At 37.4% G+C, this 12952-nt stretch overlaps 1 protein-coding gene across 2 annotated transcripts in view; it reads left to right on the forward strand.

Annotated features, from left to right (window-relative positions):
* Positions 1 to 12952, forward strand: part of ptprb (protein tyrosine phosphatase receptor type b) — a 37597-nt gene that overhangs the window by 13710 nt on the left and 10935 nt on the right. For both annotated transcript variants that reach the window (XM_032589391.1, XM_032589389.1), the window contains exons 11-24: positions 2681 to 2947; positions 3044 to 3102; positions 3655 to 3859; positions 3932 to 4029; positions 4915 to 5080; positions 5157 to 5287; positions 6213 to 6360; positions 6437 to 6709; positions 7890 to 8044; positions 8121 to 8271; positions 8349 to 8449; positions 9343 to 9508; positions 9582 to 9863; positions 11018 to 11296. In XM_032589391.1, the coding sequence (XP_032445282.1) occupies positions 2681 to 2947; positions 3044 to 3102; positions 3655 to 3859; positions 3932 to 4029; positions 4915 to 5080; positions 5157 to 5287; positions 6213 to 6360; positions 6437 to 6709; positions 7890 to 8044; positions 8121 to 8271; positions 8349 to 8449; positions 9343 to 9508; positions 9582 to 9863; positions 11018 to 11296 (2481 nt within the window). The remainder of the gene's footprint in view (positions 1 to 2680; positions 2948 to 3043; positions 3103 to 3654; positions 3860 to 3931; positions 4030 to 4914; positions 5081 to 5156; positions 5288 to 6212; positions 6361 to 6436; positions 6710 to 7889; positions 8045 to 8120; positions 8272 to 8348; positions 8450 to 9342; positions 9509 to 9581; positions 9864 to 11017; positions 11297 to 12952) is intronic.

A 12952-nucleotide genomic window follows, 5' to 3' on the forward strand; every position in this document is an offset into this window, starting at 1 on the left:
TTTGGTGTGCTTGAATAAAAAAGCAGAGGCTGCTTTCTGCACAGGAAACTTATTGTTCAGAACCGCTAATGACAAACAAACACACAGTGGCTTATGTAACCATGTTTGCTTGGCAGTCAGTTGGGATCTTATTGTGTAGATACAATATTCCCATCCAGGTTTTTTCCCAACGAACACAATCAGCGGCCAAAACAGGAAACCTCAGCAAGCCGTCGGACCAAACAATCAACAGAGCAGGAATGTTCAAACATTACGATTCAAAATGTCCCGATGTGACCGAAGCACGGCTGTTCAGAAAATAAAATATTACAATAAGAATTACCAGAATGTTCATTTAGCTTTAGGTTTAGTTTATCAGAAATTGCTTCTTTTTTAAGAATTCTTTGTCAGAAATTACTTAAAGTATTTAAAGAGGGCTATATTTCCCTTTGGGACCAACAAAGTATTTTTGAATTTAAATTGAATTTGAATATTTACTAATAAAATTTTTGTACAGATCTACATTAGCTCTATGTTTAAAGAAACATATTTGATTTTTATTTAGGTTTACAATGTTTATTGTTATGTATTTCATTTTATTTCAGCTGCAAAATATTCAGAATAAGACCAGGAAGAGAAAAATTAATTTTAAATTACAATTATAAATAAATTATATATATATTTCTTTTTAAAAAGTCTACTGGAAAAAAAGTAACTTTTTAAGTTTTGTTCATTAAAATGTATATATAATAAAGTCCATTATTGTAGATCCATTTTAAGACTACCTGATGCATCTGCTGCTTAGAAAATATATATTTGTCTACATTTATTATTACACTTAAAGAAATCAAGTTAAATTTAAACTGCTAAGCATAATTCATATATATATATAATATATATGTGTGTGTGTGTGCATACTTGAATGTGAATGCTTCAGCTTGTTTGCATTTCTTTAAATTAAAAACACAGACTCGAATGGATTTTATATGAAAATAGGAACCTAATCCAACTTAAATTTAAATTATACTATTTTATTTTAGTTTTTAGGTGAATTAAATGGGACCTTTATGTTTTATAGGAAATGAAAAATCTTGCAGTTTGCAAAAAATGACTTAACTAAAAAGTATATTCCTCACACTACTGGTGACAATCTTTGTGGAAATGTTTTTTATGCATGAAATTGCATTAAAAAAATGCATTTTCATTCACAAAAGCCTTTATACCCAATTTTTTTAATCATTACATCTTAAAATATTTATTTCTTATTTAGCATTTATTTTGTTCGAAGTTAGGAGCCACAGTGGAGGCCTAACAGCAAAACTGCATTATCTCCTTAAATGGTCTTTTTTTTTAAGTTCAAGATTGAGATTTGTTTGTTTTTTTTCTTTGTGATTTGTGTGCCGGGTCACAGTTCTTGCAAAGAATGTGATAATATCAGGCGCTGCTTAAAACAATGTCCGACGTGCCTAAAAAAGAAAGCTTGGAATGTTCCACAAGGACAAAGACACTCCCAGGACACACACACGCACACACACCCACACACGCGCACGCACGCACGCACACACACACACACACACACCCGCACACACACACACACACCCACCCACACACACACACACACACACACACATACTCTACAATGTTTTGACAATAGGTGGAAAAAATTGTGTCCATACAATAAATTTTCTTAGCAGGAAATTTGTGTGTGTATACCTGTATTTGTGGTTTGTGAGGACCAATGAGTCTTTACTCTCCCTTTTAAGGCTTCAGACTTTTTGTTTTTCCAAGTATTTTTGATTAATTTAATCTTAAATTAGGGAGTCGAACATGAGATCTGAAAAAATAACAACAACTTAACTCTAGTTATAAAACCCCATTTACGAAAAGGAAACAATTATTAGCAATTATGCAAATTTTGAGCAAACTTTTGAAGTGTTGCGAAAAAGAAAAAAACAAGTAAATTGGGCTCGTTTCCATGAACTGGTTTATACGGTTTGAGATTAATCAGAAATTTAATTGAAAAAGCAAAAACATTTCTGAATTTAAAAAGTAAAAAACTTGCTAGAAGAAACTCAGAAATTGTTAGATTAATTTCAGATTTTTTTCTAGCAAATTTTTGACTTTTCAAACTAAAATTTCCCTTACTTTTTTTTCAAATTATGGAAATGCAATTTTTTTTGTTTGTTTTTCTGGCAAATTCCCAACTACTGAAACTCAACCTTCCTTGTTTATTCTAGAAAATTTCTAAGATTATTTTATGGAAATTTACTATTCCTTTTATTTTCCTATCTTCTATGGTCCTAATATGCCTTCATACTTTTCATCTTCCTTTTTTCTCATTAACTCTTTTTCGGAAAACCGAAAACAATCTCAAGCGAATTTTAAATTTTTTTTGCAAAATTGCGGATTTTGTGTAGAATTTCTAATGTGTTACTTTTATATGTGGATATAATAAAAACTTGATGGAATCACTGCGATTGACAAGTTGAGCTCATATTCTCTTGCCAGTTTGTGTTTGAGCCTTTTGATGTTTATTAAATGTTTACTGGATTCTCATAATGAAAAATAATCCACCATCTGAAATGTCCAACATATTTAAAATGAACTGTTTATTAAATTTGATCCTTCAGATTCTGGAACATGATTGAGTTTTGTTGACAGGTTTTCCCACTGTCTTTTTCTATTTGATGTAATTTCTCAGCGCCAGCCGCCGTCTCCAAGGTGACGGTTGCCAACGGTGGCAGGTCAGACGCTCTGTACGTCTCGTGGCTACCTGCGGATGGCGTGGTGGACAGCTACCTGGTCCAGCTGGAGGACAGGAAGCGGACCGTCCACATGCTTCCCGTGTCCAGCTCCTCGCCGCCTGAGTGCTCCTTCAACTCGCTGGAGGCCGGACACCTGTATTCAGTCGTCATAGTAACCAGGAGCAGCGGATTGGAGAACACCACTGTGGTCCAGGCTCGAACACGTGAGACTTTCCTGGATGTTTTCACATGTTTGTTGTTGTTTTTTTTGTTTGTTTTATTTAAGGTACCAATCTGGGTTTGTTGTGTTCGTCTTACAGAACCGGCGACGGCTGGAAACCCAAATGCTGTTCACGCTGGAAGAGACGACTACCTCAAGGTGAGGCAATAAAACAAAAAAACTTTTTCCTGAAAGAAGTAAATGTTTACCAAATTTATGTTTGGTAAACAGAAATTAATAAAAAATTTAAAAATGTCACCACCTCTTTATTTCCAAAAGATGTTTTAGGCAAAATAAACAACTTTTAACAAAAAAAAAGTATGGTATTATGCCATTAATTTAGCAAAACTGTGCAACATTTTAAACTGGCTGAAAAGTTGCAATAAATCTGCAACATTTTAACTGATTGGAATATTGCGACAAAGCTACATTTGTAACTAAAACTCTTGCAACAAAGCTGCAGCAATTGTAACTGATTGAACTGCTGCAACAAAGATACATTTCCTTAGTTTCGTTGCTACAGAAATTCAATAAAGCTGCAAGTTGAACTGATTGTAATTTTGCATTAAAGCTACATTTGTAACTGAATAAACTGTTGCAGTAAAGCAGGAACATTACTCAGCGGCCAACAGACCTGCAGCTGTCTACAGTGTAAAACCTTCTGGTGTTCCTGTTAGCAGACAGGTGTTTTAACTCCTGCACTGTCTGCAGGTGTACTGGCATCACGCAGCAGGAGATCTGGACCGCTATGTGGTTCTGATCAGCTACAACCACACCATCCTGCAGAACCAGAGCGTCCCCACCGGACACAACGAGTGCGCCTTCTCGTCTCTGACGCCAGGGCGACTCTACACCGTCACCGTGGAAACATGGAGCGGCAGCTACGTCAGCAGCATCTCCACCCATGGACGAACTCGTGAGTTGGAGTTTCAGGAGGGGAACCGGACCGGCGCTGGTATGGTTTCTCACCGACGGTTTTGTTTTTCAGTTCCTGCAGCTGTGAGGAATCTGTCGGTCAAGAACGCAGGAACATCAGAGCTGAACGTTACCTGGAGCCCCGCCCTCGGAGACGTCGACCATTACGAGGTCAGTTCAGTCTAAGCATCTATTAAACAATAAAACATCTTCACCATTTAATCAATGATTGACATTATTCATCTAGTGCCGATTCACCACAACCACAGGTGCTTTAAATCCATGAAAATGCTTGAATTCTGTGTTTTCAAGGTTTGGAAAGTACACAGTTTTGCGATGAACTGCAGTTGAATGTTTTATTCAAAGAATAATTTTTTAAAGCATTATTTACAGATGAAACCAGTTATTTTCATACACTTCATAAAAAGACACACTTTTTTTTTCTCTCTGTCTGAAGTTAAGTCAGACTAAACTTTTCTTGTTTAAAGTCAGCCAGAATTACTACAATTATTTCTACTTGCTAAAATACATAAAACAAGAATATTTTTTAGAGATTATTTTGTAACTTTCTTTCTGTATTGTGTTTTACCATTTAATTTGAGTAGGTTTGTTTGTTTGGATTGTTTCAGTGTAAAGAAGATTTATTATTCCTAATGGATCAATCACTTACTGATCATCCTATATTTTATATGTTATTAAAAGTAGGGGATTTCTTTCTGAAAGTAATGTTGTTCTGAGACTAGTCAGGTGTTTAGAGTGTAAGAAAGACATTTCAAAACAAAACATTTGGTTATAATTTAGTTTAATTTGTCTCTGCTGTAGAATGTAAATTACTATCACAAACAAACTTAATAACAGTAATAAATTATATCATGTAATAGTGAACTGAGACTGTCTTTTTAGTATATTTATAATGTCTAAGTGTGGTGCTGGAAAAGTTTGGAAACTTACCTTGAACGTGCTTGAACTTTACTGTGGAAAAGTGAACAAACAACCTCACCTGAATCACCTGTTTAAGGTGGAGTTTAACCCAGTGGTCATTTCACCTGTTTCCAGGTGACTCTGCTCTTTAACGACACCCGGGTTTTCCCTCCCGCCATGCTGGGCAGCGACGTGCATCATCACCTGCTGACCTCTCTGACCCCGGGGCGCCTCTATAAGATCATGTTGTCCACCTTCAGCGGGCCTCTTCAGGTCGCCCAGGTGATGGAGGGACGGACAGGTGGGACCAAAGTCTTCATCTCTCCTGATGAAACAAATCTGAGTCCAGATCTTATAAAACAAATTCTGTCTTTCAGTTCCCAGCGCTGCAAAGAACCTGAGGCTGATTCCCCAACCCGGCCGGACGGACTCTGGCGCTGGGTTGCTTTTCTCCTGGACATCGGGACCCGGAGACCTGGACCTGTACAAAGTGTCTCTGTCACCCATGGTGAGACGGATTTACTCACATTCTCCCTGTAGGACTGGGAATTAAATCCATATTATTGATTAATTTAATTTGTTTTCTCGAGAGTAAAGCCATATTCATCATTTCTTTTTCGGGGGGAATTGTTGCAGCTGAAATTCTGAATGTCTTGGTTATTATTAGTTTTTGGTATTTTCTGCCAAGTTTATAATGCTTTTATTATTTTTACCAAACTTAATTTTATTTAGACGTGTTTTTATTTGTAAATTTTTTAGAAAAGGAAGTAAATAAATATCAGTTAAAATCAGATCTGATTAAAAATTAATTAATATTGATTTTAAAAAGTACTAGTTTCACTGGTTGATCCTTTTTGTCTCATTTTGTAAGTAAATCTACCCGTGGAACTAGTATTTTATCAATTTATTAAAGAATTATTGCATTAAAACAAACTATATTTTACTGAAAAGCTAAGTGTAAGTTAGCCTTGTCTTATTTCAAGGAGACTTGTCACAAAAACAAATTTTGCTGGACAATAAATTGTCAAAGATGATATTGTTATTTTGAGACTATTTTCGAGTAATTTAATGGTAGTAGTGGCATAATAATGCAAGAACATGCTCAAAGATCAATAAACTTTAAATTCTAATGAACATTTAACACTGGAACTGGAAGACATTTTAAATATACAAAATTTAAAAAAGTCTCTATAAACAACATTGTCCTTCCAGACTGAAAAGTTTTATCCTCCAGTTTTTGGTAAAAAGAGAGAAAACAATAAATCATGAACATTTGTCATGTGATTAATTGATTTACTGCTTGTTGTGAATTTCAATCGTACATATAAATTAGACCAGAATTACTTGGTAAGGTTTTGTGTTTTTGCAGTGAGGAGCGTCTTCGTTTTCAGATGAAGATGGATGCTAACATTTTCTCCTTTTGTCTTTTCCAGGATGGCGTTTCCATCGACATTCGTCCCGTCCCCAAACACATCTCTTCCCTCGACTTTTTAGATCTGATCCCAGGCCAGGCTTACCGGGTCTCCATCCAATCACAGAGCGGGACGCTGACCAATAGCAACACAGCGTCTGGCAGAGCAGGTAACGCTGCTGTCGAGTTGTTCGATGAATAACCGCCTTGGATTTTCCTTCTCACTGCTCGTTTTCCCTCCTGCAGCTCCAGCAGCGGTCACCGCCCTGCAGGCCGATAACGGACACACCACCCATAGCCTGACTGTCAGCTGGGAGCGTCCGGTCGGCGCATTCGATGGCTACCGCCTGCAGCTGCTGGACGAAGTGGGAGGCGTGGTGAGGAACCGGTCGGTGGCGGAGGACAGTCAGAGCGAGCAGCTGGAGGGTCTGACCTCTGGGAAGAGGTACCGGGTGAAGCTGGTGACGCTCAGCGGCGGGGTCACATCGCTGGAGGCGGCCGCAGCAGAAGGACAAACCCGTGAGTCATTTTCCGTTTTTAAAGAGGCAGTATCACGTAAAATCTGCTTTGTTTTTATCTTTTCATCATGATATAATATGATTTCCTCATCTAAAACAAACCTGGAGTGTTGCCTTGATTCTTTCATGCATGTTTGAAAATTTCCATGGCAACCATTCAACTGCACAAAACGCCTGGTTGGACCTAGCCCCACCTTCGAGGTGCAGCTCCTCCCCCACTCAGCTCCTTCAAGCTAGTCAGCAGCAATTAGATCTCATTATAGGAGCTACTTCTCAGTGAAATGCTGGTAAAAGCGTCGTTAGAGGGTAAATAAAAGAGCCATGTTGTGATAACATCCTGAAGGTGGTTTCAGAAAAACAGAAGTTTCTTAAAGAGACAGAGGCCCAATTTTAAGGCATTAAACAACAAAGTAAAATTTCTTTTAAGTTATATTTGATATGCAGCATTTTTATATCAATTTAATGTAACATAGTTACTTGGAAAACACATAATACTGCCTTTTAAAGGTTAGGAACTTACATTTTATCTTTATTTTTATTACATTTTCAAATGTTGTGATCTTCTTCAAAAATATTAGAGCTCAAACTATTAATTGGATTAATGGGGAGGAAATAATCAACTAATTTAGTAAATGATTAATTATTAACTCAAAAAATGGTCATTTGCTAGAAGAACAATAGATTCACAACAGTAATTAATCCAAAACGGTAGAAAAATACAAACATTTTGGAATTAAGACAAAAAAAGACTTTATCTGTAGATATATTCAGCCCAGAACACCAGAAGTTCTGAAAGAAAATCTCCTAATAATCAACTTTTGCTCTCTGGTTATTAGTTACTTAATCTGTAAATAACATCCTTTTGCTAACGACAAAAGAGAAATCCTCCAGTCACCATGTTGTTTCATTCAGTGGTTCTTGCTGCAGCGCCCCCATAGGCGAGGAGGGGAACAGCGGAAAATAGCACAAATGTTGCTACTTTGGTCCAAAATGAAACTGAATCAAACTGGACTGTCAGGGAAAACACCCAAAGTTCAGAAACTTTGATAATTTAACAGTACAAAATATTAAACTCTATTTTTTATTTCTGCTCTTAAACTGAAGGAATATTTTCTGCTTTTTTTTCTTTTTTTACATTTGATTCTTAAAGGTGTTAAAGTGAGTTTTGTTCTCCCTTTCAGGTCCTGCTGCTGTTCAAAACCTGACGATCGTCATGGCAAACACAACGTCCCTCAGCTTCTCCTGGCGTCCCTCAGACGGCCATGTTGATGCCTACGACCTGTCGCTCTACAGCGTCTCTGAGGCTACGGCCAATCACAGGATGCAGCATCAGCAGGTGAGGTGACGCCTCCGCTCTGTAGTGAAGCTTCATTTCAGAGCTTCCTGTTGCCACCATGTTGTTTTGCTTTCAGACTGCTGGCGAGCCGGTGGACAGGAAGAAGGTGGGTCCAGCTGCAGACGGCTGCGTCTTCTCAGGCCTGAGAGCGGGAAGCCTCTACCGCCTCCTGGTGGTGAGCTGGAGCCACGACCTGAGCAGCGACTCGTCGGTCCTCGCCAGAACCGGTCAGTCGACACGACGAGTCCCACTGTCCCCTCATTCTGTCTTCACTTTAACGCTCCTCATCTGTTGTCGTCTGCAGTCCCGGCTCCGGTGTCGGCTCTGCAGGTCCAGAGTTCTGGACGGAGCGACAGGCTGACGGTCAGCTGGCAGCATGGAGTGGGAAGCTGCAGCAGCTACCAGGTAAACACACTTTGGTGTTTATAAAAGAAATCCAAACACATTCTCCTGAATGTCTGTCTGTTGCTTTTGCACTTTTTCCTGTCGCTCAACTTTCCTATAATGTGCAGCACTTTGTGAACAGCTAGTTTAATTTACTATAAACTTGTCCTTATCAAAATCAATAAAAATTATGTATCACTGTAGACACATCAACATCAGTAGATATTATGTCTGGAGGATGTAGGCAGAGGAACGGATTTTTATTTATATGAGCTTAAACCAAGATTTATTTTATCCACATTTAAATAGTTTTGATTATTTTTTGATAACATATTATATTAGATAAAGAAAGAAAAGTAAATTTCAGCCATAAAAATAAATTTTTTTGGAAAAGCAAGAATATTTCTGAGCTCTGAAAGTCAAAGATTTTCCTTTCCTTGCTCTTTCATTAAATGTTTTGGAGTTTATTCTCAAAATTTCTGAGTTTGTTGGTGGAAATTAACTCTTTCTTTACTGTTTTTATTATTACTTTATATCATGGTGACCTTATTTTTTTATTATCTGAAATGTTCAATAATTTGGGCTTCTTAAATTTTGGATTACAATTATTTAATTGCAATTATGATTTTTGAAATATGTTCCCCAAAAATGTATTTAAGACTAAGTAAATATTTTTGAATGCATGTGTTTTTAGTTTTTAGATGTTATTTAGTCTTTTTTTAAAGTTAAATTTTCCAATAGGATATTTAAAATTACATTGTATTAGAATCTGTTCAATTTGCTGCTGTTGCAATCAAAACAAATGTATAAATTACAAATAAAAAAAGGGATAATTCTTGGAAGAAACCCTGAATATAATAAATAAATTTTCCCTAAACGGATGCAGCAGTTTTTATTTGTTTTTATGGTTTAAGGTTCTGCTGTACGACTCGTCCGGATCCGCTCAGGACGCTCAGATGCTGGGGGCGGAGCACAGCAGCCACACCTTCCTCGGTCTGACCGCCGGCCGGCTGTATCGCGCTGATGTCATCACTCACAGCGGCGATCTGACCAATAGTGTCTCAGGATTTGGACGAACCTGTAAGCCATTAAAAATAACAAATATAAAAAGCTAATTTGTTGATTCTAAGGTTTATTTTTTCTGTCCTGTTAGCTCCAGAGCCGCCCAGCCACCTGTCTGTCAGACCTGGCCCGACCAATCAGTCGGTAGAGCTGCTGTGGTCTGGCCCCGCCTCCGGGGACTATGACAACTTCAGCCTGCAGTGGGCGCCAGACGACCCGCTGTCCGTCACACAGACGCACCGCAGCAGCCGCATCGTCAGCGGGATGTTTCCAGGACGACAGTACAACTTCACCGTGACTACCGTCAGCGGGGGCGGAGCCAAAAGTGGACCTACTGCCAGCAGCCAACCAATCCAGAAGAGCGTCAGAACAAGTAGGCGGAGCCAGTAAAATTTACTGTTAAAAATAAAGCTGCTCAAACCAAGAATGCGTAAAGGAAAAGAGAAAACTAACAGCTTTCTTTGTTTTCTTTTTCTTTTAGCTAATTTTATTTATTAAATGAAAACATTTTATTAAATATATTTGAACAAATAATTGTGGAGATAGACTAACTTTCTTTTTCCAAAAATTAAATAAAATAATGAAATTATTTCAATATATATCAGTAATTTCATATGCTGCTTTAGTTCAAAGGTCATAAAAACAGGTAAAACAAAGTTTTTGCTAATTGTATGTAATAGATGAAAAAAGTGTTTAAACAAGTCATTCTGGAGACAGACTGACTTTTTACTGGGGTTAAAAAACATGCAGAAATTAAATAAATTAAGGTAGTTATTTTTGACATATCAATAATATGTAAATTTTATGTGCTTCGTTAGTTTAAAGAAATAAAAATGGAAAAACAAGCATTTATTTGCTGAAAAAACAATTATCTTTTAGACAACTTTATTCAATAAGTGCAAACATTTCATTTAAAATATTTAAGCAAATCATATTCTAGAAATAGACTAACGTTCTGAGGGGTTTAAAATTAAATAAAATAAAATAATGAAATTATTTTGCTATACCAATAATAAAGAATAATTTGAAGACATTGAAATTATGTCTATAAGTTATGACAACATTTAATTTCACTTTGGGATCAATAAAGTATTTTTGAATTTGATATATAAAATTTAATTTGCTGTTTTAGTTCAAAGATCATAAAAATGGAAAAACATTTTCAGGTTGGCCACCAGGTGGCAGCAGAGTAATAGCTGTTTGTTTTTTAATCCATTTTTTATCACATTCTGTGTGTTTGTGAGATTTTGGCTGCAGGGATCAAAGTGATCGCCGCAAGGAATAAAAAATAAATAAATAAAAGTAATAATCCGGGACACATTTGAAGTATTTATAAATCCGACCCAGTTTGTTCTGGTCGGCCTGTAGAAGCAGATTTATGTCACTTCTGAACGTCAACATGTCATGTGGAGAAAGAAATCAGGTTTTATATTAATGTTTTAACATTACAGAGTTACAATCAGCTGTGTTACAGTCCAGTCAGAACCAGTACCTTTCTGCCACACTTATCAGAACTCCATCCTGCAGGTCCATCTCCTCTGCGGTCCATCCACTGCTTCCCTCTGTCTTCCTCCGCCCTCTCCTGCTCCTGGACGCCACCGCTCGCTGACTTCGACTCCTACGAGGTCGAATGCCGTCGCCACGACAACGGGGAGCTGACCTCGACCCTGCGGCTGGCCGGCGGAGTCACCGCGGTAACGCTGGACCATCTGGACGCGTTCAGGAAGTACGTGGTGACGGTCAGGGTGTCGTCAGCCGGGCAGCCGAGTCCAGCGGCGACTCAGACCGCCATCACCATGATTGACCGTGAGCTTACACACACACACACACACACACGCACACACACACCCACACACACCCATGCACACACACACCCACACCCACACGCACACACACACACACACAGAGCTCCAACCTTTAGACTGTTTTTCTGCTTTTGGCACTTTGAAGAACTTTCTGGGTTTTCCTTTAGTTTTTGGAAAGACTAAAAATCTAAATGGTAAAAGTGTAAATCATTAACGAGGAATTACAGTTTGAACAAATTCAATCTCGACATGAACTGAGATTTGAAGCTGCTAAAAATAATTAATCCTTCGATATAGTCAATACTAAAACTAAATAATTATCCAGACATACTCATTGGTATTAATATAGATTAGAACTATGACAGCTTATTTGGGTTGATATAGACAGGGGAAAAAAGGAGTAAATTTCTACAGAAAACGCAGAAATTTTCTAGAAATAAATTTTATTTTTTTAGCTCAAAAGTTGAGAATTTACATCTTTAGAGTCTCAGAAAACTTCCAAGTTTTTTTTGTTTAGAAAATTTCAGAAATTAATCTAAAAATTTCAGATTTTTTGCTCTCAAATTTACTCTAAAATCATCGTAATAAGCCATTGATGTGTAGAAATCGGTTAAAAACTGACCAATTTTTTTTAACCCAAATTGTCTCTTTCACCTTACCTGCTGGAAGTTTGAAACTACTAAAGTACATCCGGAAAAAACTTATGCGACCCTCTATAGCCGACAAGACAGACAGATTGGAAATAAGAAAATGTTAATAGATGCTGCAAACAAGCTGTGCTAATGCTACAATAAATAATATAACAATATATAATTTATTTAGTAGAATTAATTGAACAGATTTCTTATTTTCTGAAGGTTTTTAGGTCAGAGCAGAATTCCTGACATTCCTTCCAGTGCAGATTTCCGTTTCTGAAAACCTTCCTGGCTTAAGTTAATTAACGGTTAACAAGGTCACATGGACTTCCTGCTATCTGAGCAGCTTCCTGTTGTGCTGCGCTCTTAATAACCAATGAGTCATTTTATTTCTCTCTTTGACCTTTCAGAGATGAAGTCAGTGTGACCCAAAACACAAGTTTCTTCTCTTCTCCAACCTTTTCTTCCTTATTTGTTCTTCCACTTCCTGCCTGTGCTACACCATAAATCAACCTGACACAAGGACACTGGGAAAAAAAGACATTAGTAGAAGAAGAAGAAGAGATAACACTGGAAGTTTCTAACCTCCACAGCAGCAGTTTGAAGAATCCGTGTGGAAGATTATATTGATTTAAACTGGATATATTATGCAAAATTCACTTTTTATGCCTCCATTTTGGTCTCAACCTCTTCTAACAACAAACAAAGCGCAAATTGTTTTTATTTTTTGGCACTAAGTTTATGTTTTTTGGTGTCTGGAAACTGAAACATTTCAAAAACCTTGCAATTGTTGAGTCATATTTTACACACTGTTACCTACACGTTACCTAGCAACCCAAACTGAGCTCCGGCACATTTGGTCAGCTGGTTTTACTGTGGTTTTATGTGCTGAACAATGGCAAAGACAAATGTTTTGTTGTTGACTTACCTTCCAGAAATCACTTGCTGCATCCTTGTTGGTTGTACAGGAGGCTCCATTTCTGCTTTTCAAAGATGCACAGTTGTACATCTGTTGACAGCCG

This window comes from Xiphophorus hellerii, chromosome 17 (genome assembly GCF_003331165.1).
Source record: "Xiphophorus hellerii strain 12219 chromosome 17, Xiphophorus_hellerii-4.1, whole genome shotgun sequence".
NCBI classification, from domain to species: Eukaryota; Metazoa; Chordata; class Actinopteri; order Cyprinodontiformes; family Poeciliidae; genus Xiphophorus; species Xiphophorus hellerii.